At 40.0% G+C, this 27,982-nt stretch overlaps 1 protein-coding gene across 3 annotated transcripts in view; it reads right to left on the bottom strand.

The window, feature by feature from the left end:
- ART3 (ADP-ribosyltransferase 3) overlaps window positions 1–27,982 on the bottom strand; it is a 121,534-nt gene that overhangs the window by 10,474 nt on the left and 83,078 nt on the right. For 2 of the 3 annotated variants that reach the window (XM_021100394.1, XM_021100395.1), the window contains exons 1-4: window positions 26,719–26,847; window positions 25,479–25,556; window positions 19,596–20,304; window positions 420–452 (exon numbers count right to left, since the gene is read on the bottom strand). In XM_021100394.1, coding sequence (XP_020956053.1) covers window positions 420–452; window positions 19,596–20,304; window positions 25,479–25,547 — 811 coding nt within the window. In that variant the 5' untranslated portion in view covers window positions 25,548–25,556; window positions 26,719–26,847. Of the gene's footprint in view, window positions 1–419; window positions 453–19,595; window positions 20,305–25,478; window positions 25,557–26,718; window positions 26,848–27,982 lie in introns of those variants that run through there. The other variant, NM_001244205.1, reaches the window with a different exon arrangement.

The following is a 27,982-nucleotide window of genomic DNA, read 5'->3' as shown; positions in this document are numbered from 1 at the left end:
TGTCCCCCTGGCCTGTCCCCTTGAGCTATATTAACTCTATTTTTTCATCAGCCTTCCAAATATTACTTCCTAAGATGTCAAAACATAGGAATATGAATCTAACTCTGTGCAAAGGAGTCATGTAGGGCAATTCACGAGTCCTTAAGTTCCTATAATAACAGGCTAGGGCCAGAGTGGCACAGTCCCTGCATGCCCAAGGCAAAGGCAGTGTGTGAGAGACGAGCCACAGACAAGGTGTGGGGAGAGAGGTGGCCTCCTGCACATCTGCCCACAGAGACAGTCGCAGTAGCACAACTCGGCCTTGAGAAGACAATGGCTGACAGTAGGACAGTATGGGGGGTGGCTCTGACTCAAACCTGTGAGAAATAACACTGACAAAAATTCCTATCACAAAGATAATATTTCAAAGTATATCTTACCCATGTTCTCAACACAATCTGCAGTTTTCAGTCCTGAAACATAAAGATAAAGCTTTATTTATTAGTTAGACAAATCTAACCTAGTAAAAATTTCAAATTGGTCTGTAGCTATTGGTAATCTGTCAGCTACTAGTCTATCACACGCATGATTTAGTGCAAAGCAAAGTACCTCTTTGCATTCATAGTAAGTCACTAAAGCAGTAGACTGAGATACAACAGCTAACATTTCTGGAATTCAGTTTCTTTATCTGTATCTTCTATTGGAAGACAGCTTCAAGTGACCTCTCAAGTCTCATCCAAAGCTAACACTTTCTGATTCTATTCTAGGACTAGTCTGCAAAAGTTAGGAGAAAATTTTGCTATTTAATTAATCCTCTCTTCAGATAACTAAATGTCCTCCTCGACAGCTAACCCATCCCTTTACCATGACAATTCCTATCCACTGGAGAAAAAGAATCTCAATCAGACCTTTGATGTCTCTGAATATATAAACAAATATCCCTTACATTCATATAGAGAAACAAAGTTGGTCTGTCCCAGAACCCTGATTTATAGGCAAGGAAATTCACAATTTTGGGGGAATGGAACATGGCATCTAACAGTACACACATAAGGCCCTAGATCCTCTTGCTTGTGATGCCCTAGAAAAAGTCATCGGGGCCACAGTGACTCTCCTGAGATGTGACATAAGGGGCAGTCTGCTAGCCTGCCCAACAATGGTTAAAGCAGGCAGTTCAGGAGTTCCCATCGTGGCATAGTGGTTAACAAATCCAACTAGGAACCATGAGGTTGTGGGTTTGGTCCCTGGCCTTGCTCAGTGGGTTAAGGATCTGGTGCTGCCGTGAGCTGTGGTGTAGGTTGCAGATGCAGCTCGGATCCCGCGTTGCTGTGGCTCTGGCGTGGGCCGGTGGCTACAGCTCTGATTAGACCCCTAGCCTGGGAACCTCCATATGCCACAGGAGCGGCCCAAGAAACGGCAAAAAACAAAAACAAACAAAAAAAAAAACACAGGCAGTTCAGCAAGAGGGTATTTAGATTTGGTGCCAGCATGAGCCATAGAGGTCCTCCCAGAATGCCGCATGAAGATGTTATGTGTTCTCTTCTCCAAGCCTTGCTAACTCACTGATCTCATCTGCAAGTTCAGCTACCTGAGGGCAAACCTCTTGATCTAAGATGGGGGAGTCTCTGAGAGGTCTGTCTTCACTGTGAGATGCATTCCTCTAGAACCTGCTCTCAAATTCTGCTCCATTCGTGGAGTTTAAACTGGACTTAGTCCAGTTTCTATTGGTTAGGAAATGGTACAAATCTCTAAGAATCTGGATGGTACCCTGAGCGTAACCTCACATATTTGGCTATACAAGGAATTTCAAAACACAGTTCTAGAGACCACTAGAGAATGTTGTCTCAGTAGGAGATGAATAGGTGCAGACCTCACCTACAAGCCTCAGTTGAGAGGAAGGTGAAGGTGAGAGTTGCGGATGAGAAAGCTACAGACATTACAGAGGCCTGGGGACAAGGCACTGGGGGATTTTAAGAGCCTGTATCTTTTGTCTGTGGCACATGTTAGAGCATGTTTCTCCAAGTGTCATCTTCCAATCACATACTTCGGGATCACCTGGGAGCTTAATAAAACTGCAAATTCCAGGACTCTAGATAAGACTACTGATACAAAATTTCTGGGATTGATGCCTATGTAATCTTCATTTTAAGTACTTCAAGTGATTTTTATGCACAAAAGTTTCAAGAGCCTTCTCAGTAGTAGAAAACGGGTATCTCAATGTTTAACACAGAGCCACTTAAAAAAGACTGCATTTCTCCTCCCTATTTGACTCTGGATTTAATTTTCCATTAGGGTTTTCAGCGACAGGGAATAATCAATCAAACTATTTGGGGTTTCTAAGGAAGTAGTAGGGCTGGGGAGAGATCAAGATGGTGGAGTGTAGGAGGATATGGAGCTCACCTCACCCCAACAAACACATCAAAAAGATACCTACGTGTGGAACAATTCTCACAGAAAACCAACTGGAAATTGTTGGAAGATCTCTGATACAACCAAAGCTTCAAAAAAGATGCCAGATGGGACCAAAAAAAAAGGCATCAGAGTGGGACCAGCGCCCCAAGAGGGATCTATAAAGGGGGTAAGGTTCTCATGGGCAGGCCCTTGCTCTGCAAAGACCCCCCTCATCAGAGAAGCTAGAGGAGCCCGGACTCTGCTCATGAGGAGTGCACATGTGCTGGCTTGCTAACTAGCAATCAGGGTAGAGAGAAACAGCTGCCACCTTGCCACACATCCCAGCCTGAAACACATGACGGGTGGGTTGTTAATATGTGTAGCAGCTAGGCACTGAAACTCAGGGAAACAGACCCTGGGAGAGGACACTGCTCTTCTAGGCAGAAACATCCTTGAGAGCCTAGGGCATGGTCTAGGCCAAACCAGAGCCCATTGTCAGCACATGCAGGGCAAAGCTTGGGTCTGCCATCAGAGCCCATTGTTTGCACACATAACAGACTTTGGCTCCACCAGTGGATTTTGCTGGTGTGCATACCAGGTGGCAGGCAGCATCACAGAATCACAGCTTCTGGAGAAGACATACGCAGATGTTCCTTTCTTGGTAGGAGTGCCAACCTCTGCCCAGCTCACACCACAGCTTGGAGCCAGACTAGGGTAGACAGGTCCTGGGAGAACACTATCACAGAGATGGCTCAGGTCCCAGGTGGCAACGTAATCACTTTAATTCTTACAGCCACAACACCCTGGCCCCCAGTACCAGACTAGCTAGGCAAGAAAGGGATGGGACTTTGGACTATCTCTAGGAAAAACCACAGCAGCCTGCATGGGTTAGTGCACAGGTTCACTGTGACCACATGGGCCACACTTAATTCAGTGCTCACCTACGTGAGGACAGAGCACATGCTTAAGGGCAATGGATCTTTATCAAATCAACCCTCAGAGATTCTACTCCAACAACTAGGGTGCAGATCCCATCCTCTGACAGGGCTGTGACAGCCAGGTAGCAAAGACAAGACCCTGCCCGATGTCAAGTATAGGTTCTGGTCACCACAACACCAATCACAACTCCCATCAAGGGGTTAATGGTCAGCACATCCTGAGGGAAGATGTGTCTGGCATCCACACTAAAAGCAGCCCTCACACCCAAAATATTGGACTCATAAAGTCTACTCAGGGACACTCCCACATAAAAGAACAGTCCTTCAAGACCACAGTAGATAACAGTTTCTCCTAAATTCATATAGACGGATAAATTTAAGGAAATTGAAAAAGCAAAGGAACTACTCCCAATGAAAGGAACAAGGGGAATCCCCTGAAAGCACAATGAAATAGACTTCTCCAGCCTACCAGACCCTGAGTTCAAAAAGGAGGCAATGGAAATGCTAAAGTAATTCAGAAAGATTATTGATACACATACAGATCACTGTAAAAAGCATTAGAAACCATAAAGAGGAGAACACAAAATTAACTCAATTGCCAAGAAAAAAAAAATCACTCTAGGAGTTGTGAGCAAAAAAAAAAAAAAAAAAAAATTTCAATCTAGGAGTTCCCACTGTGGCTCAGTGGAGTAAGAATTCAACTAGTATCCATGAGGATGCAGGTTCCAATTCCTGTCCTCACATGGATTAAGAATCCAGTACTTCTGCAAGATGCAGTGCAGGTTGCAGATGTGGCTTGGATCTGGCACGGCTGTGGCAGATGCCAGCAGCTGCAGCTCTGATTCCACACTTATCTGATGTGACCCATAGCCTGGGAACTTTCATATGCCACAGGTGTGACCCTAAAAAGAAAAAAAAAATCAATCTAGAAGCAATGAATAGCAGACTAAATAATGCAGAAGAAATAAGTGATCTGGAAGACAGAAAATGGAAATTGCCCATGAGAAGAGCAGACAGAAAGAGAAATGAAAAAAAAAAAACAAGTAACATATGGGATCTATGGGATAATATAAAATGCACCAACCTATGCATAATAGAAATTTCAGAGGGAGAAGAGACAACTAGTGAGAATGTGTTTGAAGGAATTATAGCTGAAAACTTTCCAAACCTAAAAAAAGCAAACAGGTAGCTAGGTACAGGGAGCATAGAGCACCCCAAACAAGATGAACCCAAAGAGATCAACACCAAGACATCATAATTAAAATGGAGAAAGTTAAAGATAAAGAAGAATCTAATGGCAGCAAGAGAAAAACAGTCAGTTACAAAAGAATTCCCGTATGGCTATTTGCAAATTTATCTGCAGAAACTTTGCAGGCCAGAAGGGAGTGGCATCATATTTTTAAAGCCTTGGAGGAGTTCCCATTGTGGTTCAGCAGAAATGAAACCGACTAGGAACCATGAGGTTGTGAGTTCGATCCCTGGCCTCACTCAGTGGGTTAAGGATCCAGCGCTGCCGTGAGCTATGGTGTAGGTTGCAGATGTGGCTCGGATCTGACATTGCTGTGGCTATGACATAGGCCAGCAGCTATAGCTCCGATTAGGCCCCTAGCCTGGGAACCTCCATATGCTGCAGGTGCAGCCCTAAAAAAAAAGACAAAAATAAATAAATAAAGTCTTGAAAGTAAAAAGCCTGCAACCTAGGATAATCTACTCAGCAAGATTATCCTTTAGAATGGAAGGAGAAAGACTTTTTCAGACAAGAAAAAACTAAAAGACTACAGCAATATTAAACCTAACCTAAAAGAAATATTGAAACATCCTCTCCAAACAGAAAAGAAGCAGCAATCTATAGGAAAAGTCACAATAGGAAAGGCAAATATATAAAAGGACTGAAGATCACTTAAATAAGCCATATTGAAATTAAAAAACAATCAAAAAGTTTTGTAAAAGTGATTGTAACTACAATTAACAGCAAAAGGAAACATGATCCCTGGCCCAGGAACTTCCACATGCCATGAGCACACAGCACTCCCCCACCCCCCAAAAAAAGGATAAACATGAAGATGTAAAATACGACATCAAAATAACAAAATAGGGAGAGGGAGGTAAACAAATGTAGATCTTTTAAAATGTGCTTGAACTGGAGTTCCCATCATGGCTCAGTGGAAATTAATCCAACTAGGAACTATGAGGTTGCAGGTTCGATCCCCAGCTTTGCTCAATGGGTTAAGGATCTGGCATTGCCACAAGCTGTGATGCAGGTCACAGATGCGGCTAGGATCTGGCGTTGCTGTGGCTGTGGTGTAGGCTGACAGCTGCAGCTCCAATTGGACCCCTAGCCTGAGAACCTCCGTATGCCGTGGATGTGGCCCTCAAAAAGACAAAAGACAAAAAAATAAAATAAAAATGTGTTTGAACTAACATGATAATCAGTCTAAAGCAAGTAGATATAGTTATGGGTTAACATACTTGAAAACCAGAGTACCCACAAAAAAACCATATAATAGAGTCACAAAAAAAGGAATTCAAAGCATAATTCAAAAGAAAACCATTAACCACACAAAGAAAAAAATGAGTAAGGAAGAACTACAAAATCACCTGGAAAATGTTTAAAATGGCAATATATACATACTTGTCAATAATTACTTTAAATGTCAATGGACTAAATATTCTGATTGAAAGAAACAGTGGCAGATTGAAAAAAAAAAGTCTATAATATGCTGCCTACAAGAGAAACTCATTCTAGGGCAAAAGACATACACAGATTTAAAGTAAGGAAATGGAAAAATATATTTCATGCAAATGAAAACAAGAAAGCAGGGGTAGCAATACTCATATTGGACAAAACAGACTTTAAAACAAAGTCCATAAAGAAAGACACTATTTAATGATAAAGAGATCAATACAAGAAGAGGATTTTACATTTTTCAACATATATGCATCCAATATAGGAGCACCTAGATATATAAAACAAACATTAACGGACATAATAAAGAGAGAAAGTGACAGGAATACAATAGTAGGAGACTTTAATACTCCACTGACATCAACGGACAGATATTCCAGACAAAATCAGTAAAGCAACAGAGATTCTACATGACACACAATAGGCCATTTGGACGTAACTGACATCTATAGGACACTACATCCCCAAACCCCAGAATACATATTCTTTCAAGTGCTCCTGGAACACTCTCTAGGTTAGACCACAAACTAGGACACAAAAACAAGTCTCAACAAATTTAAGAGGATCAAAATTATTTCAAGCATCTTTTCTGACAATAGATTGAAACTAGAAATCAACCCTGGAAATAAAAATGGGGAGAAAAAAGATCAGATGAAGTCCAAACAATATGTAACTAAAAAACTAATGGGTCAATGAGGAAATCAGAAAATACTTCAAGGCAAATGACAATGAAAACACAACCTTACAAATCTATGAGATGCAGCAAAAGTAGTTTTAAGAGAGAAGGTCATAGCAATACAGGAATTAAGAAACAAGAAAAGTTTCAAATAAACAACCTAACTTATCACCTAAAAGAGCTAGAAAAAGAATAAACCAAACCAAAACTCGGCAGCAGGAACAAAATAATAAAGATCAGAGAAAAAAATAAATTAAAATAAAGATCAAAAAACAATAGAAAAGATCAATAAAACTAATGGCTAGTTTTTGAAAGGATGAACAAAATTGACAAACCTCTAGCCAGACTCACCAAGAAGAAAAGACAGAGGACCCAAATAAAATAAGAAATGAAAAGATGAGATATAACAACCAGTACTGCAGAAATACAAAGAATTATAAAAGAATACTATGAGCAATTATATGCCAACAAACTGGAAAACCTAGAAGAGATGGACCAGTTTCCAGAAACATACAGCTTGCCAAAACTGAGTCAAGAAGAAACAGATAATCTGAACAGACTGATCATTAGAAGTGAAATAAAATCCATAATTTAAAAACTCCCTGCAAACAAAAGTCCAAGAACAGATAGTTTCACTGGGGAATTCTACCAAACACATAAAGAATTTATAACTATCCTTCTCTCCTTCTCAAACTATTCCAAAAGACTGAAAAGGAGGGAAAGCTCTTAAAATCATTCCATGTGAAGGCATCATCACGCTGATATCAAAACCAAAGACACTACAAAAAAATGAAAATTACAGGCCAATAGCTTCGATGAATATGGATTCAAAACCTCAAAAAAATATTAGCAAACCAAATCCAACAATATATAAAGAGGGTTATGCACCATGATCAAGTTGGATTCATTCCAAGGTCACAAAGATGGTTCAACATAAGTAAATCAATGTGATATACCACATCAATAAAAGACAAAAACCACATGATCATTTTGATAGGTATACAAAAAGTATGTGATAAAATTCAGCATCCATTCATGAAAAAAATTCTTACCAAAGTGGGTACAGAATAGCTCAACATAATAAAAGGCATTTACAACAATCCCACAGCCAACATCATATTCAGTGGTGAAAAGCTGAAGGTCTTCCTGCTAAATTCAGGAACAATACAAGGATGTTCATTCTCACAATTTCTATTCAACACAGTATCAGAAGTCATAGCTACAGCAATCAGACAAAAAATAAAATTTGAAGGGAAGAGGTAAAGTTGTCACTATTTGCAGATGACATGATGTTCTATATAGAGAACCCTAAAGACTCCACACAGAAACTATGAGAATAAGTGAATTCAGCAAGGAAGCAGGATAAAAAATTGATGTACAGAAATCTGTTGCATTTCTTTAAACTAACAATGAAATACCAGAAAGAGAAAGTTAAAATAATAATCCTGTTCAAAGTAACATCAAAAGAAATAAAATACCAAGGAATAAACTTAACCAAGGAAGTCAAAGACTCTGCACACTGAAAACTATAAAACACTGGAAAAGCAAACTGAATATGATTCAAAGAAATGGAACAATATTCCATGTTCTTAGACAGGAAGGATTAATACCATTAAAATGGCCATACTACTCAAAGAAATCTAAAGTTTTAATGCTATCCCTATCAAAATGCCCATTCCATTTTTCACAGAACTATAACAAATAATCCGGAAATTTATATGGAATGACAAAAGACCCAGAAACATCCTGAGGAAAAAGAACAAAGCTGGAGGCATAACTCTCCTAGGCGTCAAACAATACTGCAAAGCTACAGTAATCAAAACAACAGCATAGAATTGGCACAAAAACAGACATAGGGATCAGTGAAAGAGATTAGAGAGCCCAAAAATAAACCCACTATGGACAATTAATCTTCAACAAAAGAGGCAAGAATATACAACTGTGAAGAGACAGTCTATTTAGCAAGTGGTGTTGGGAAAAGTTGGACAGCTGCATGTAAATCAATGAAGTTAGAACTTAGCCTCCTACCATATACAAAAATAAGCTCAAGATGGCTTTAAGTCTTAAATATAAGACAAGACACCACTGGAGCTTCTGCTGTAGCACAACAGGACTGGCAGTGTCTTGGGAGTGCCGGAATGCGGGTTTGATCCCTGCCTGGCACAGCAGGTTACAGATCTGCTGTTGCCGCAGCTTCAGCTTAGTTTGAGGCTGCGGCTCAGATGTGATCCCTGGCCTAGGAGTTCCATATGCTGCAGGGCGACCAAAAACGGAAGAAAAAAAAAGAAAAAAGAAAGATAAGACACATTAAAACTCCTAGAAGAGAACAGAGACAAAAACATTCTCTGACATAACTGTAGCTTTATTTTCTTAGATTAGTCTCCCAGAATAAAAGAAATAAATAAAAAAAACAAACAAATGGGATCTAATCAAACTTAAAAGCTTTTGAAGAGTAAAGGACACCATCAACAGAACAAAAGGACAAGCTACAGGATGGGAGAAAATATTTGCAAATGACAGGACTGACAAGGGGTTAATATTCGAAATACATAAATAGCTCATACAATTCAATATAAAAAAATCCAAACAAAAAAGGGAAGACAATTTGAATATTTTTCCAAAGAAGACATACAGATGGCCAACAGGCACTTGAAAAGATGCTCACACTAATTGTTAGAGAAAGGCAAATCAAAATCACAATGAGATATCTCACACCTACTGGAATGGCTATCATCAGAAAGTCTGCAAATGATAAATGCTGGAGAGGGTATGAAGAGAACCTGCCTACACAGTTGATGGGAATGTAAATTTGTGTAGCCAGTATGGAAAAGAGTATGGAGGTTTCTTAAGAAACTAAAAATAGAGTTACCATGTAATCCAGCAATCCCATTCCTCGGCATATATCTGGAAAAGATGAAAATTCAAAAGGAAACATGCATGTCAATGTTCACAGCAGCACTATTTAGAAGAGCTAAGACATGGAAACTAAGTAAGTTCCCATTAAGTGATGACTGGTTTAAGAAGATATGGTGTGTGTGTGTATATGTACACACACACATATATATATTAGTCATAAAAAATGAAATATCGCCATTTGCAGCAACATGGATGGACCTAGAGAAGCAATAAGCCAAAGACAAATATTATATATCACTCATACACAGAATCTAAAAAATAATACAAATGAATCTTCATACAAAGTAGACTCACAAACACAGAAGACAAACTTAGTGTTACCAAAGAGAAAAGGGTGGAATGGGGAGAGTTAAATTAGGACTATGGGATTAACAAATATAAACTACTATATGTAAAATAGATAAGCAATAAGGATTTTCTATGTAACACAGGGAACTATATTCAATATTGTGTATTACCTACAATGGAAAATAATCTGAAAAAAATATATATAGCTGAATCACTTTGCTGTACACCTAAAATTAATGCAACTGTGAATTAACTATACCTTAGCAAAAAAAAAAAAAAAGTAGCAGGATTAAACATGGGTAAGAGATTGATCAGAAACAAATAGCAGAAGGCACAAATATACTGGGATTGGGAAAGGGAACATAATCACAGGTTCAGCAGGTGTGAAAAAACATGGGATTATGGCCGCACCTGCAGTAGACAGACGTTCCTAGGCCAGGGATCAAATGCGAGCTGCAGCTAACCTATGACTTAGCTGCAGCAATGCTGGATCCTTTAACCTACTGTGCAGGGCTGAGGATTGAACCCACATCTTCACAGTGACCTGAGTTGTTGCAGTTAGAGTCTTAATCTAACGCACCACAGCAGGAACTCCAATGCCAATAAATTTGAAATGTAAGACAAATGGACAAATTCCTAGAAATACATAACTTATCAAAAGTAACTCAAATTTAAAAACTCAAATAGTCTTATAATGATTTAGCAGTTTAAATTTTTTCCACAAAGAAAAATACAGGATAGTTTTGTTTTTACAGACTACTGAAGAGAAAGGAGCTACACAGAGAACCCCAAATATCTTCAAAGTGTTTTCCTTGAGAATTCGGCAAGTACTAATCAGTTTAACTTGTGTGAGGCAACTACCCAAGGCCAGGGAAAAAACCCAGAGGATGAAGAACAGTGGGTATTCCTGCCAGCCACACTGGAAAAGCTAAAAAGTCATCATTAAGCAGGGAACTCTACAGTAAGAAGCCTTAGCATAGCAGCCAGACAACAGTAAATAAAGCCTTTCCAGGGGTCCCTATCTCCTTTGGATCTCAAAAAATTACAATTTCTTGGCTGACTGGAATTTCTGGCAATATGCGTTGGCCACCAGGCTTTTGACACCATGACTTCCTCCCACTAGTAGCGGTAGGGCCTGAAACAGACTGTCCCACTGAAAGAAAAGTCATGACTCTGACCCACTATTTTATTGTGCAACAGGTTCATTTTGAAGGAAATTTCTAAATTTCCATGAAGTAGGACAAATTCCCAAAAGTTCTGTTTTCACATGGAAATTTTACCTTTAATTTAAGGGCCAAATTTGGCTCCTAGGTAAAGCCTTAGCCACATTCACAAATTAATGGCTGCCCATCTGTCAGACCTGAAATTTTCCAATAGTGATGGAGGTGTCCCTGAATGCCAGCAAATTCATAGAGGTACCGAGGGATATCTTAGAATTTCAAGAAAAACACAACCATACTTGTTATTTTTCAGACACACACATGAACTACTAGCTTTAGGTAGAAGACAATTTCAAAGTTATGTTACATTCTGTTCCATCCTATATATGTTATGAAGCTGGGTTTTCAGCAATTGTTGTGATAAAAAGCAAATATATGTGAAAAATCAATGTGGATCAAGAAATAAGGTGTGGTTAATCTGAATCCAAGATTTGAGAAACTGTGCAGTGTCTAATTGGCACATTTATCCCATTAACAAGTTATTTTGTCTAAGAATGAAGTAACAGTACTTAAAATTTTTATATATGTTTCTTCTTAAAACAGCTATGAAGACATGAGGACATAAATACATACCGAGTTGTTTGATTTTACTTAATAAATGGAACTTTTAGGTAGTTATTTTAGCATAGGAATACTGTGAAAAAAAAATTATGACAACATCAAGGAGATCATGAACTGAGAAAGTGAGTGAGCCTTGGCATTAGACAGTACAAAGCCTTACCTACTACTTTATCCAAACTATTAGCTCAATGGGGTGGGGGGGGTCATACCTACAAGACTTCACATCTGAAAAGACAGCACAGTTCTCTAAGAAAAGAGCCTACCCTTAAGGTAAGCAAATCCAATGCAATGTTGCATCCATTCACTGCAGTGATAACTCATTCATTGCCTTAGATGCTGTGTGAGGAGCTGAACTTCAAATGGTGATCCTGTTAGTGAGCACCCCCATTTGGGAACTGACTGAAATCTACCTTTGTATACACTCATTTGCCAATTCTAATGCCCTAGCTGTATGACCAGGTTGTCAAGGTCCCTAGCATTGGATTACTAAAGAAAGAGAAAATTATACGCAGTACCTATCTATGGAAACAAATGCAGCAAATACAACTCATGAACTCAATTTTTATGTTAACCACATACATGCTCATGTTAACTGACTGCATCTAAAGAAAAGTCTCTGGAAACTGACAGAGCAAATCAAGCATGCGTGGCCACTGTCTCTAGTACAGTTTCTGGCTCTACATGTAAATCTACGACAGTAAGGAAATCACCTATAAAGGATGAGAACTTCAAATTAAAAATTCTAACAGCCTCCCCAGTGAAGATCTGTACAGGGCTGACCGGTCTGGTGTCTTTGGCTTTTTATGAGCTGCACACAACCATGTTAACCTCTGCTTGGGCTGAATTCCCAGGCCCCAAATATAAGAGCCTGCACAGGTCTACTTGTTCTGACTCAGGGGATGGATAAACAATCATATAATATCTGCTTTACTTAGATAAATGAACATGTATTTCATATAACCTCAGTTAAAAGACAGATTATATTAATCAAATAAAAAATATAAGTATATGAAACTGGATGCTGATTTTGCTTCCAGTAATTCTACAGCTACTCTCCTCTGCCTGAAGAGGTTACCACAGAATTCATTAGTATGGAAAAAGAAAAGCCAATTTGGGGCATCCACAAGAGGAGGTGACAGAGTATAACGGGTTGAGATTATGGTAGGCAGCTTTTTTTTTTTTTTTTTGCCACACTTTTGTCATATGGAAATTTCCAGGCCAGGGATTGGATCTGAGCTGCAACTTTCACCTACATCGCAGCTACATCACAGCTTTGCAGCTACATCACGGCTTCATCAATGCCGGGTTTTTAACCCACTGTGCTGAGTCAGGCATCAAAACCATGCCCGCTGCATACAGACACAATGCCAGGTCCTTAACCACAGTGGGAACTCGGGACCTCCATAGGCAGCTTCTGACATAACTCCCAATAACTCTGGCCCCTAGTATTCACACCCTTACTTAATCCTCTCATGTGTGGAATGAACCTAGTAATCTGCTTCTAGCAAACAGAGGAAAAGTGATGCAGGTCAGTTCCATAACTAAGCTACAAGAGACTGACTTGCTGGCTCTCTCCCTTGCTCACTCTGATGAAGAAAGGTGCCATGCCTTAAAATAGTCCCTGGAGAGAATTACGTAGTTAGGAACAAGGGAGGCCTCTAGCCAACAGCTCATGAGGAATTAAGGTCTTAGTCAACAGCCCACAAGGAACTGAATCCATGTGAGTGAGGTGGGTAGATCTTCCCCTGTCAAGTCTTATGATGAATGCGGCCTTGTAGGAGACCCAGAGTCAAAGGATCCAGCTACATTGCACCCAGACTCCCGAATCTACGCCAACTATGAGAAAATAAATGTTGTTTTTAGCCACTCAATCTTCGAGTAATTTGTTATGCAGTGATGGATAACTAATATAGGGGTGAGGGTCAGTTTTATGTGTCAACTTGTTTAGGATATCGTCCCCAGTTATTCAAACAATCTAGTTGTTGCCTATGGGAGTAAAATCTATAATCAGTTAACTTTATGTCAGGGAGATTATTTTAGATAATCTGATGGACCTGATTCAATCATTTGAAAGACCTTAAGAGTTTAGACTTCTCAAAAGAAGAAATTCTGCCTGTGGACAGCAACTTTAACTTATACCCAAGAGTTCCAGCCTGTCCTTCCTGACAGCCTGACCTATGGACTTGTCTTGTCAGCGCCTATAATTGCCAAGGCCAATTCCTTGCAACTGATTTCTCTGGTTGAACTGTGATAAAATCAGTATGAACAAATCTGGTGGGGAAAGTCTGGAGAAGGTTGGTAATAAAAAAAATTTCCCTTTTCCTAAAAACAGGAAATAAAGTCTGAACAGCCTTCCATAATGTTCTAGGCACTGACTCAATGTGAATTTCTCAAGGTAATGAGTCTGTCACTTTCCATCTGGTCTATCTATACGGAATCTTATTGACTCCATAACTCCAGATAACAGCACAGACACTGCTACCTAGGGAAGGCTAAAAAAGAGTGTCTATCAGAACCAATGAAGGTACTTATATTTAAAGAGCCCACAAGTGCTAAGGGTGGATTTATAAAATATGAATCTGGATAGCCCTGTAGGTTCATCATCTTTCCCCCTTTTGATGGCTTAGCAGAGAGTTGGCTCCATAGGTCTGAGTAAGCTCAACAAAACAGCTTAATTCCAGCCACTGGAGTCCAGAGGCTCTTCCTTTCTAAAAGTTATTTCCAGCCAAGAAATGTTGATACTCCCTGCTCCCATGACTCTATTAATATGCAAAGTATGTTTATGTGTGTGTGCATGTGTGTGTATATATATGTGTGTATATATATATATATACACACACACACACGGGCACACACACACACACATATATACAAAGAGAGAGACAGAAAGAAGAGAGTGTGTCTGGTCCCTCTCTTTAGAAACACTGTCCAAAATGCCAGTTCATCTAGTATGACCTGCCTTTTCAGTAAAGTAATGAGAGTTCAGGGGATGATGTACGCTCCACTATTTCTCTGCTTATAAGTTTTCTGACAATAAACCATATGATACTTGTACTGTAAGGTGCATGGAATCCCAAAGTTATAGCTTCTTATCAGGTCGTTATACCCTACAGTGATCCCAAGTGCAGTTTTTCTTTTCTGGGGGCTGTACCTGCAGCATACGGAAGTTTCTGGAGCTAGGGGTTGAATCAGAGCTGTAGCTACCAGTCTACACCATAGATAGCCACAGCAGCTATATCCGAGTGCATCCACAACCTAGTCTGCTACTTGCAGCAACGCCAAATCCTTAACCCACTGAGTGAGGCCAGGGATCAAACCCATATCCTCATGGATACTAGTTTCTAATGGGATCATTTTAAATGATAAGGAATGTAGCCTGATTACACAGCTGATATTCTACTTTTATCAAATTTCTAGGAAAACAGTATAGAACCTAGGAGTTCCCAATATGGCTCAGTGGGTTAAGGACCTGATATTGTATCTGTGAGTATGCGGGTTCAATCCCTGGCCTGGCTCAGTGGGTTAAGGATCTGGGGTTGTTATAAACTGCGGCGAAGGTCACAGATGCAGCTCAGACCCCATGATGCAGTGGCTGTGGCATAGGCTGGCAGCTGCAACTCCAATTTGACTCTTGGCCTGGGAACTTCCATATGATGCAAGTACAGCCATAAAAAGAAAAAAGAAAAAAAAAAAAAACAAGAAGGTGGTGGTTAACCTGTGGTAATTTTCTATAATGATGGATTAAGGTTTTGGTACCATTTACTCCCACAATCTTGGATTAATATGAGTATCTCTGATCACCAGGAATTATATTATCTACCAGGATATTGATATTCTCTCCACTTCCTAACCAACTGAACTATTTCCTTTAGCTAACTAGCTAACTACCTAACTAGTTAGGCTCCACATACATTTTTATCTTGGAAATCATAAGCAAGTTTGTTTATTTCTTTATTGGTCTTTTTGTCATTTTAGGGCCGTAGCATATGGAACTTTCCAGGCTGGGGGTCCAGTCAGAGCTGTAGCTGCCGGCCACAGCCACAGCAGCTGGGGATCCGAGCCACGTCTGCGACCTATACCACAACTCACAGGACAATGCTGGATCCCTAACCCACTGAGAGCAAGGTCAGGGATTGAACTCGCCTCCTCATGGATACTAGTCAGGTTCGTAACCACTGAGCCATGACGGGAACTCCAAAAAGCAAGTCTAGAATAACACAGGACTGTGTTAGCACACTAAATTTAGTACAGTATAATTTATTTATTTTTGGTCTTTTTTGGCATTTCTTGGGCCATTCTCGTGGCATATGGAGGTTCCCAGGCTAGGGGTCTCATCGGAGCTGTACCCACCGGCCTACGCCAGAGCCACAGCAACTCGGGATCCGAGCTGCGTCTGCAGCCTACACCACAGCTCACGACAATGCCAGATCCTTAACCCACTGAGCAAGGTCAGGGACCAAACCCACAACCTCATGGTTCCTAGTCGGATTCGTTAACCACTGAGCCACGATGGGAACTCTTAGTAAGTATAATTTTTTAATCACTTTTAGAAATGTTGCCTTTTTTCATCCAGAGTTCTACTAAGTCACAATGGAATAAGGTTCTGACTATACTCTCCTGGATTGAGCTTTAAAAACCTGTTTATTATCCTTTAGTGTTTCTATCAGTCTAGCTTTACTAATCACTTTAGGGTGTTTTTGATCCTGAGTTCCCATCAGTTATCTCCAGGTGGCAGCAGAGAACACTGGTTAGACTCTGGCTTAGGGTAAAAACAATGAAGTGCAGTGGAGCTCTTGTCAGACAGAGCTCTCCAAACAAATAGCACCCGTGAACCTCCATAAAGGTTTTCCCTTGTGGTTGGTCTGAACATTAACCTGCTGTGCCAGGGATAAAACCCGAGTCCTCACAGATACTAGTAGGGTTCATTACTGCTCTGCCACCACGAGAACTCTCCATGGTCAATTCCAAACCCCTGTGATGTATGAGGATTTGGGAAGAGATAAATGCCCCCAGTTAGCTCCCTTGAGCTGGTATGAGCCAGCTTCACTGGCCTGGATTTTGGTCAGGTCTAATGTGTGGCTGAGTGAGGGAAATCGGCACTTTCCTCTGGACACATATTTACCTGCTCCAGTCTTCACCTGCCCCTTCAAGGAGAATAGTCTCCCTTCCAACTCAGGGCCAGGACTAGGGTGAGGCAAGTGAGATGCCCACAACGCAAAATTTAAGGAGGCACTCCCTCTAGGATCATACAGATGCAGATGATGCAAGTATACAACCCTAAGCATGAAAATTCCCTTAAAATTTTGTGCCTCAGGGACCTCAATGCACATAACTTAAATCAAAAGTGGACCAGCTCCCTTTCCCAACCCCTACCCCTATGTATAATATCTCATCAGCACTCCTCTACTCATTCTTTTAAAAATTTTTTTTTTGGTATCTCAATGTCTTGGTACATTGAGTCAAAGTCTAAAAGTCTATCTCACTTCCAAGGCCTACTGCAATACTTGCTCTGCTTAAACAGCAGACATGGATTTGGGTTCAGTTAGACAATCATGCTCTTAAGATCCCAAAAGGCAGTCCCCTCACCAGTTTATTCAGTTGTGCAGACGACTGCAAGGCAGGGAATACAGCATACTGTTAATAGGGTAGCATGAGCTACATACCTTCAATGCAAGTCCTCATAGCATTTCAGGGCTATCCTTCAGCCCCTAGAATGGCATCTCAGGCACAAGGAAAAAGACTACACAGGTGGGTGCAGGAACCATGGTGGCTTAGGAGTCTCATGCTACATACAGAAGAGAACATCTCTTGTATCTATCAGTTCATGCCTGCACTTCTAGGACTCAACAAGAATTCCTTGATAGGTCACATCATATACAAGAATGCCTAAAGCTATGGTCCCTGCTCCCCGCCCCTCAAGTTTTTAGAGCTCATTCACAACCTCCCAGCTCAGATGCATTTTACTGAGGGTTATGTTTATCATTAGGCAGTGTTGCATGTTACACGAAGTCATTCCACCTCTGGTAAGTTAGAGAAAACAGCGCTAGAAGACCAACAGGAGGCTATTTACATAGGAGGAAGGAGAAAGGGTTGTATTAATATTTACTCATATACACCAAGACACAGTACCATAACATTTCAGAATGTTGAGGATAAAGAAAACATCCTAAAACCTTCCAGAGGAAAAAAATGGGTCTCATTCCAAGTTTCAGTAATTAGAATGGCTTTACGCTTTTTAACAGCAGCATGAGAAACTAAAAGATAATGGAGGAGCATCTCTAAAATTTCAAGGAAAATAATTTCCAAAACAGAAACACAAATCTACAAACTATTATTCAAGCCTAAAGATAAATTTTTCAGACATACAAAGTCTTAGAAAATTTGCCTCACTATCCTTTCTCTCAGAAAACTTCTGAAGAACCCTATCCCCCTGCCACCCTAAGGAGTAACTCAAGGAAGAGAAGGAAAAGTAAGAAGATATAGGGGATTCCTCATAGGGCAGAAGCAAAAGAAAGTCTCAGAATAGTAGTGAGGAGAGATTTCAGGCCATTTTCATAAAGCAGGATGATGGAATCCAGAGGGAATATATTCAGGAAAAAAGAAGAATGTATCTGATATGTCTAAATGTATTAAGAAGAGACTTATATTTCTAAGGATTCAGGGGGTAAATTACTAATGGGATATTAAAAGCTAAAGAAGCAGAAAATCATACAACTAATAACTCTGGGGTGAAAGAAGTACTTAAAAAGAAAAACGTACCAATTTTTACTACCCTGGGAGAATGGGAAGGGAAAATGCACAAATATTGAGGGTGGTGGTTATCAGATACTTTGAATTTACTGACATAACAGCTATTTCTCATTGCTGTCTCCCCTCCCTCCCTACATGATCGAGACTGGAAAAGCTAATTCTCTCTTTTCAAGATTTTCTTGTAGTTACAGATGGACAAGTAGCTGTTCTGGTCAATGATATGCAATCAGAAATCTACTCAGAGTTTCTAGAAAAGCTTCTACTCTAATTAAACAGGCAGATTTGGCAGCCACCCTCCTTTCCTTCCTTTTTGTCTTAAATATGGATTGATGCCTACAGCTGCCAGCAGTCACCCTGCAAAACATCACCCATAATCCTACATGCTAAAGCTGGCAGACAAGAAAAACACAGAGAGTCTGAGTTACTGATTATGTAGCTGAGTTCCTAGACCAACTATGGACAGCCCACCTCTAGACTTCTTATTAAATGGGAGCCACCAGGCAGGATTTATGTTATAGCTGAATTCAATAAAGAATTCCTACCTAATGCAAGGTATGCTAAATACTCATTCTCTATAGTGGGAAGTCAATAAATAATGCATAAAAATTTTAAAATCCAGAAACAACATACTGAAGTATGCTATTTACTTAGAAACATGCCAGTAAGCACCTGAAAAAATAGCTTAAAAAAAGAAGAAGAAAAAAAGGATGCCACTGAGGAGTGGGAATTGGGAACAAAAAGGGGTGGGGCAGGAAGTTGCTATTTTTCACTGTAAGCCTTTTAAGAAAGGTTTAGAATCAGATACTGCTTTGCTGTGAGGGGCTATCCTGCGCATTGTTTAGCAGTGTTCTTTGGCCTATATGCACGAGATGCTAATATCAACTAGAGACAGTTATGACAATTAAAAATGTTTCTAGCTACTGTCAACTGACCCTACGAGGCAAAAGGCCCCTGGCTGAGACCCAATGCCTTAGATTACTATTTTATTTTTTCAACTTTCAATCATACTGTTACATATTATTTTGATAAAATAAAATTATGGAAAAAGAAACAGGAAAGGAACTAGACAGGAGACTGGAGATGTCTCTTTTCCTTTCAAACACCTCCGAATTTCCTTCCTGAGCTCTCCCTAGGCCTAAGAATCCCCTCCTTCCCTCCCAGACAAGCACAGACGGAACAGAGACACTTACCACCTAGAAACGCACACTCGTAATGGCTGCAGGTCTTGTTTGTGCTTTGAAGGATAAGATTATTGCTAGTCCCATCTTGTGACACATGAAAAACCTCATTCAGAGGTATTAAAATAATTGTTTCACTTTCTTTATCAGAAAATGTTTCAATGGCAACTCCAAAGCACGTACGGATGGTTAACAGGATGTGTTGGTGAGTAGCAGCTTGAGGTTTGGCTGAATATGCCAAAGTGAAATGGCCCAATCTGGCTTGGTTTAGCCCTCCAAATGTAAATGAAGTATTCTGGCTTATGCTATACACCACATTTTTGTAACTCTTCTCACAAGATCTCAGCAACTGCAGGGCTTTTGTCAGGTAAAAATGAAAAGCTTTGAACTGGAAGCCATAGACATAATCTTTTCGAGATTGGCCAGCCATTTTCACAGCTTCATTGAACAGATGATAAAAGGCAGTTTGCTCTTGAGCTTCAGAAATATATGCCATCAGAGCTATTCCATGGTTATCCTTAAAAGCCACAGGGAGAAAGAGCCGAGTCTTCCGAGTTTCCCATTTGGCTTTTGCATTTTCCCACACATCTTCCAAGAGCTGGAGGCTTGCTTTTTCCTCCTTGAGCAACTGGGGAACATATTTGATTTCCATCCTGTCTGTGCATTTCAGGTATTCATCATCAAATGCATTATCTGCCATATCTAACATTTCAGCCTTTACCTTCAAAGGAAAAGAAAATTAATACTCTCGAAATTAAGGTATTTGCGTATCATTTTCTCTTAATTACTGCCTCCATTCTCTCATGTCCGGCCAAAACTCTCACCCTTGTTTACAATGATATGTTTTTCCATGTAGGAAATACATGTAGGATATGTTTTTCCATGTAGGAAATACATTACAATGCTTGTGATAACTTCTCTTTTGTGACCTATTTGTATGAAAGAATAAATATTGGTGGATGAGAAGTATGAGCATGACCATGCCTATAACTCATTCATCTGAACCCTGTAGTACATGGGAAGAACAATGAGTATGAAATTGAAGAAATGAGTGGCAGTCCTGGCTCTGAACAACATTCTTAGCTAGATTTCCTCAACCATTCAAGGCTGTTGAGTGAATCCGAAATATCTGGTGTGAAATATTCTACATGATGGATAAATACATAATGGCAAATACAGCCCCCTTTTCTTAGAGGACATTTTCTCCCTTGTCTGTGTGGTTTGGCTAGGAATGATTCTGCCTCTTCAGCATCTATGATAAACAATGATGCAGGCTTAAAAACCAGAGCACTCCCAGAAAAACCAAAAGGCTTTCTTTGCTTATAACCATAAGCTCTAAGGATAACTACTGGTTTCAGACAGCCAACAGTTATCCTTTCAGTTCCACAGAGAATCCTGGGACTGAAGCCGGATTACAGTTGGCCCTCTGTACCATAGGGTCATGCATGTGTGCATATGGAGGGCAGGCTGTTTTATACTGTAAGTTCTACAAGGGCAAGATATGTATTATATTTATCTTTCAAATTCCAAGAATCTAGCATAGCAACTGGCAAAATATTCAAGTGAACTTAAATAAGAACCTTGTGCTCTGGTCTATGGATCAAAACACAGGATGAGTAAATCTGCCCAGAGACACCATCTGAGGGTTTCTACAAATAAAAAGGTACTGCCCTCCACGTCTGTCCCTTTCCACTACTCTATACTTGTAGGGTACACCGACTGCCATACAAGCCGTAACATCAGCTGCAACCACAGTTGGAGACTCTTTAGAGACACTAAGCCAGGACCTGTTAAAGGGGTTCCACGTGAATGACTCATAAAATGCCTAAGTGTCTGTGTGGGAAGGAAAGCAGTTGTGGAGAACCACCTTAAGAAAATAAAATAAAACTTGATCTCATATCCCACACTATCTCCTTCCCATTCTTCTCCCCTCAGAATCAAACTTAAATGTCTATCTTTGCCATCTCCATTTCATTTCCACCTGCATCTCAACCCTCTTCAATTCAGTTTCCCACCCCAATTCTTCTGTCCAAACATCTCTCACTAAGAAATATTTCTTCTTAGACTCCTTTGTAGATCTAGCATATTCTAGTTGGCCATTAAATGTTGGAGTTTCTCAAGGCTACTTATTTTCTAAGTCTCAATTCTGCCCTTAGGCAATTACATAAGGCCCAGAGTTTCAGCTGTCAATTAAATACCTCTGACCTACCCTTTAAGCCCAAGGTCTCTATATATCAACTGCCTACTTATAACCCCATTTGAATTACTCAAAGACTCTTCAAACAAAATAGTCTAAGACCAAGAGCAAACTTATAATTGTATTGCCTACAAATACCACCAATCTAGTCCTTGTATAAAACCATCTATTCATATGTGAAACTATTAAATTTCTGCTCCTCAGTCACCCTGTGTGACCACCCATCATTAAGGCCTAACAAACTTCTCCAGAGTGCTTTCTGTATGTGAAGCACTAAGTACTCATATATATTAATTAATTTAATCTTCATGGTATCTCTGTGAGGTAGGTAGGTATTATTATCAGTTCCTTTTTTAAGGATGAGGAAACTAAAGCACAGAGAGATTTAGTATCTTGTTTGGAACTGAGAGATGAACTCAGGCGATCTGGCTCCAGAGCCTATTCTCTTAACAAAAATGGGATGTTTCTGATGATGAGGGCCACTGACATTTATAGAGCATTTTTTTTTTTTTTTTTTTTTTACGGCCACACTTGTGGCATATGGAATTCCCAGGCTAGGGCTCAAACTGAAGCTGCAGCTGCCAGCCTACCCCACAGCTACAGCAACACCCAATCAGAGCTGCATCTGCAACCTACGCTGCAGCCTGTGGCAAAACCCACTGAGCAAGGCCAGGGAGTGAACCTGTATCCTCATGAAGACTGTCAAGTTCTTAACTTGCTGAGCCACAACAGGAACTCCTATGTATCACTTTTTTAAAAAAAGAGTTTAATTTGGTCCTCATAACAACGCTTGGGAAATGTTGGGCAGACAATTCATGACATAATTTTACAAATGTAAGAACTGTGTCAATACTATCTTGATTACCAGCCACAGAATATTCTGCCTAGGAAGTCACTGAGACCCCTGAACTCCTAGGTCTGTAGGTCAGTTTCCTGAAGTGGGAATTTGAGCTTTAGGAGATTAAATCATTGCCATCTCCTAGCCAAGAAATGCACTTTCCTCTCCAGCACAGAATGTACCAGAGTGCATCCTGAGCACCAATGCCTAATTTATCTTCAGGAGTTCAACATGTTAGAACACATCATGCCCGGAAATCACCTCCCACATTCCTCACATCATATCAGGAGTTGATCCAATATGCTCCTGTCTTTTCCCCATGCCTCTAACCACTCTCCACATGTCTAATTTTAGACATCAAGTCTTTCTGGTCCAAGGCCACAAGTGATTGTGTGTTCTGTACAGTGAGTGCCTTGAGCAGTGAAAAAGCTCACAAATGCCACCACCATTCAAGAAAAACTGAATGGACATTAAGGGACAGGTACAAAGGCTAGGTGAACACACCGATTTTATTTCCTGAGTTATCCATCAAAACAAAAACCTGTATAGCTGAAACACAATTACCAAAAATGTATTACAAAAAATGTGAAAATGTCTTAAATGGTTAAAAAAAGAAAATTGGTCAAACAAATTATGAAACATTCATAAAACAAAAACATCAAAATTATGTTGCTGTAGTCCCCAGATGGTGCACCAGGTTAAGGATCTGGCATTGCCACTGCTGTGGCTCGAGTCACTGTTGTGGCACGGGTTCAATCCCTGGTCCAGGAATTTCCACATGCCACAAGCATGACCACCCCCCCAAAAAAATTAAAAGGCAAATCAAAGCCACAGTGAGATACCATCTCATACCCATTACGATGGCTATAAAGATAAGGAGGAAAAAAGGAAAACAGTAAGTGCTCACAAGGATGCAGATAAACTGAACCCTCACCACTGCTGTATAAGTAATGTAAAATGGTGCAGCCATTGTGGAAAACAGGTTGGTAGTTTCTCAAAATGTTAAACACAGAGTCATCATATGACCCACTAATCCTGGGTATATTCCCAAGAGAACTGGAAACACATGTCACACCAACAGAAACCTGTACATAAAAGTCTATGGCAAGACTATTCACTCATAAAAATCAAAAATTGAGGTCAGGAGTTCCCGTCATGGCGCAGTGGTTAATGAATCTGACTAGGAACCATGAGGTTGCGGGTTCCATCCCTGCCTTTGCTCAGTGGGTTAAGGATCTGGCGTTGCCGTGAGCTGTGGTGTAGGTTACAGACGCGGCTCAGATCCCGTGTTGCTGTGGCTCTGGTGTAAGCCAGCGGCTACAGCTCCAATTCGACCCCTAGCCTGGGAACCTCCATATGTCACAGGAGCGGCCCAAGAAATAGCAAAAAGCCAAAAAAAAAAAAAAAATTAAAAAAAAATTGAGGTCAACACAATCATCCATCAATTAATGAATGGATAAACCATGTAATGGAATATTATTGAACTATAAAAAAAGAATGAAGTAGTCATCTATACTACAACATGGATGAATCTTGAAAATGTGATACTTAGTGAAAAAACCCTATAAAAGACCAGATATTGTATGATTCCATCCAGGTGAAACGTCCAGAATATGCAAATCCATAGAGACAAAAAGTAGACTAGTGGTTATCAGGGGATGCAGGGAAGAGGGAATTGGGATTGACCACTAATAGCTACAGGTTTTCTTTTTTAGGGTGATGGCTGCACAACATAGAGAATATGTGAAAATCACTGAACTGTACATTTTCAAATGGTAAAGTTTTATATGTGAATTATACCTCAATTTTAAAAAGTCACACTACAGACTAGGTTACAAAATACACAATGTTCTATAATAATAGATCATAATCTTAAATTAAAAAATGGACAACATTTGAAGAATTTAATACATTTTAAAGAAGGAACTTCAGAGTTCTCATTGTGGCTCAGTGGTTAATGAATTCGACTAGGAACCATGGGGTTGCGGGTTCTATCACTGGCCTCGCTCAGCGGGTTAAGGACCCAGCGTTGCCATGAGCTGTGGTGTAGGTTGCAGATGTGGCTTAGATCCCACGTTGCTGTGGCTGTGGCGTAGGCTGGCGGCTGCAGCTTTGATTAGACCTCTAGCCTGGGAACCTCCATATGCCGTGGGTGCGGCCCTAGAAAAGACAAAAAATGAAATAAAAAAATAAAGAAGGAACTTCAAATCAGTGGACAAACAGTAGTGATGTGACAGCTAACAATATAGAGAAAAAATCAAGTGAGATATAGGGCTCGTATTTCACAAAAAAATATGTTACAGAATGTTTAAAGATTCAATTGCAAAAAATAAGATCATAGAAGTTCTAACAGAGAAAAAGAATACTCAATGTGTGAAAATGGCTATCATATAGTTTAATGGAAAACACATAAACACACACTGCAGTGTCATCTTACCTAGAGAAAAATGCACATTTTTAGAATATGTGATACCACAGACAGACATCTGTAACACAGTATTAACTTTAACAGCAAGGTATAAAAATACGATTATAGTGTGAATCTATTTTCTGTAAATTACAAACACAAACACATAAAAAAAAAAAAGCTGAGAATATACACCAACTGATTAAGAGTCTTTCCCTCCGGGTGGAAATGATTGTAAATGATTTTCACATTCCTCTTTTTGCTTAATTTTAATTCTTCAATTTTCCACAGTTAACATGTATCAATGTGTAAAAGATAATATTTACTTGTAAAAAAGTAATTTACCTATTCTATCTGTTTTCATTTCCATCATCAACCCACACAAATGCCACAGGCAACGTTGTAACAAGAGTTTCCATTCCAATGACACATGCTTCCCATTCCTAACATTACCTGGAAGATGTCCATTAGAATCACAGGTGCCAGCAGTATGGTGACCATTTCAAAATGTCCTGTCTTCATTTTTCTCTTCTAAATTAAAATGAAGGAATTCCAATTTAATAGATTAAAAAAAAAAGGTTTTTGGAAGTAAAATAGGATAATGCATTACATATATTTTTTTTCATTTTGGGTAAGGATAGGTATCATGATGGCTGGGAAGTGATTTTAATAAATTTCCAATGGCTGGAAGGGCCATTAGATTTTGTCTGGTGGTCTAACACCATCATTCTACAGATGAGGAAACAAAAGCTTAGAGAACTTCAGCAATTTGTTCAAGATTATATCTGTCCATTTCTGTTCTCCTTTAGACATGTTTCTCCCACAGTCACTGCAGTCATATTTTCTTCCTACCTCTAAATATCCCCTCAGCATACACAGAAAACCACAAACTGAAAAACAACCATTTCAAATTGGTCCCCTACATCCCTGTTTCTAAGAATTTTCCAGGAGTTAGTATTCATGAACATCATCCATTCTTCTATTCTCTTTGCAAACCATCATATCCATTTGGGTAGGATGGAGGCCAGTAGTGGTAAAAACCAGAAGGTTATCCAAGAGGATCTCCTTCTCTCAAATGTTCACAATTAAGAGAAGCCAAGAATAAAGCAAGTGCCTTGTATAGCTTTCTGAAGTCAGGAATAAGATTTAAAAGGAACCAGGTAGGCAGCAATTCTAGTAAGATTATATAACTCTACTGGCTGAATGCCCAAAAGTCATCCCAATGTTCATGAGACAGAAACAGGTAAACAGGAGGGTAAGAGGCCCTCCAGGGCTGAGGCTATCCCAGAGCCATTAACTGATTCAATTAAAGGTTGGTTTACAGTTCCTTCTACATACCTACAACAAAGCTGACATTACTAGAACTGGATTTTAAAATCTCTTTTTTACTCTCCAATCACCATATTCTGGTAACTGAAAATGGGGATGAATAAATAGCACAGGGGAAAGAAGAATTGCCTTCCCTTTGGCCCAGATTCCCATCTTTATTCAGGAGCAGTTTCACTAAAAACACTGAAAGACAGTACAAAAATGCCACTTTTGTGTTAAACTTCCCTTTATAAAAAAGATTTGGAATATAATACTTGACAGAAAACTGCCAAAAGGGAGTATGTGCCAAGCAAGCTCTAAATCAGGATTTTCTTGAAAATTCTTCACTTTTGTAGTCTGAATGTAAGTAAGTCAAAATGTTTACCTGGCTCTTCTGCCTGTGGAGGAAGTTTAAATGATGCTAGGTCTCAAACTGTTTCCCCACTCTCAGTTGTGGTGAGCGTGTCTTCAGGATGGGGGGTTGTTGACACTGAAGGCTGAGAGGGAATGCTTTTCCTTTTATAAACACCCCCAGCAGTAGCTTGGCAGTAGTGCAGTACCCCATTTGTGTTCTGCTATTTATATCTAGCCCCACACTATCCCTTGGAATCACTACTGTTAACAGATGAAATCTCCAAGAGGCTTGTAAAGCCACAGCAATTCCCTCTAACCACACAGCACGTTCAATTCTGAGCTCTCAGTGTGGGGCTTCTCAGAGAGCCATCACTTCCCATTCCTAACCCTGTGACCCTTTGGCTCTGAGATGTCAAACTAAAGCAAGGATTTTACCCTAGCTAGATGGTTCACATAACTAAAGGGACTTTCTGTATTAATCACTGGCAATGGTGATGGCTATCACCATTCACTCAACCAACTTCCTGTATTTTAGGTTCTGTGCTAGGTTCTGGGATACACAAGCAAGTAAAATAAGGATGAAAAAGCCCTAAATCTAATAAACAGACATGAAATATGAACACTTAACCAGAATACATGTTAAGAATCTTAAGTATGGGCAAAAGCTAGTGAGAACACTGAAGGGAAGAAAGGAAGGATTTGCTAAGTACACCTGCAACTATAGCTCTCATTTGAGTAAGGTACACCTAGTAATATACATACATATATTTTTTCTTTTTAGGGCTGCACCTGCAGCATATGGAAGTCCCCAGGCTAGGGGTCAAATTGGAGTTGCAGCTGCTGGCCTACACCAAGGCCACAAGAATGCCGGACCCAAGCCACAGCTTGCAGCAATATCAGATCCTTAACCCACATGGAGGAGCCAGGGATCAAACCCGCACCCTCATAAACACTATGATGGATTCTTCTTTTTTTTTTTTTTTTTTTTTTTTTGGCCTTTTCTAGGGCTGCACCCACCATATATGGAGGTTCCCAGGCTAGGGGTCAAATTGGAGCTGAAGCCGCCGGCCTACGCCAGAGCCACAGCAACGCGGGATCCGAGCCACGTCTGTGACCTACACCACTGCTCAGGGCAACGCCGGATCCGTAACCCACTGAGCAAGGCCAGGGATTGAACCGGAAACCTCATGGTTCCTAGTCGGATTTGTTAACCATTGTGCCACAACGGGAACTCCAAGACACTATGATGGATTCTTAACCCACTGAGCCACAATGGGAACTCCATGACCTACTAA

Source organism: Sus scrofa, chromosome 8, assembly GCF_000003025.6.
Source record: "Sus scrofa isolate TJ Tabasco breed Duroc chromosome 8, Sscrofa11.1, whole genome shotgun sequence".
Taxonomy (NCBI): domain Eukaryota; kingdom Metazoa; phylum Chordata; class Mammalia; order Artiodactyla; family Suidae; genus Sus; species Sus scrofa.
The sequence above is the reverse complement of the archived record's forward strand: the minus strand, read 5'-3'. Positions and strand labels throughout refer to the sequence as shown.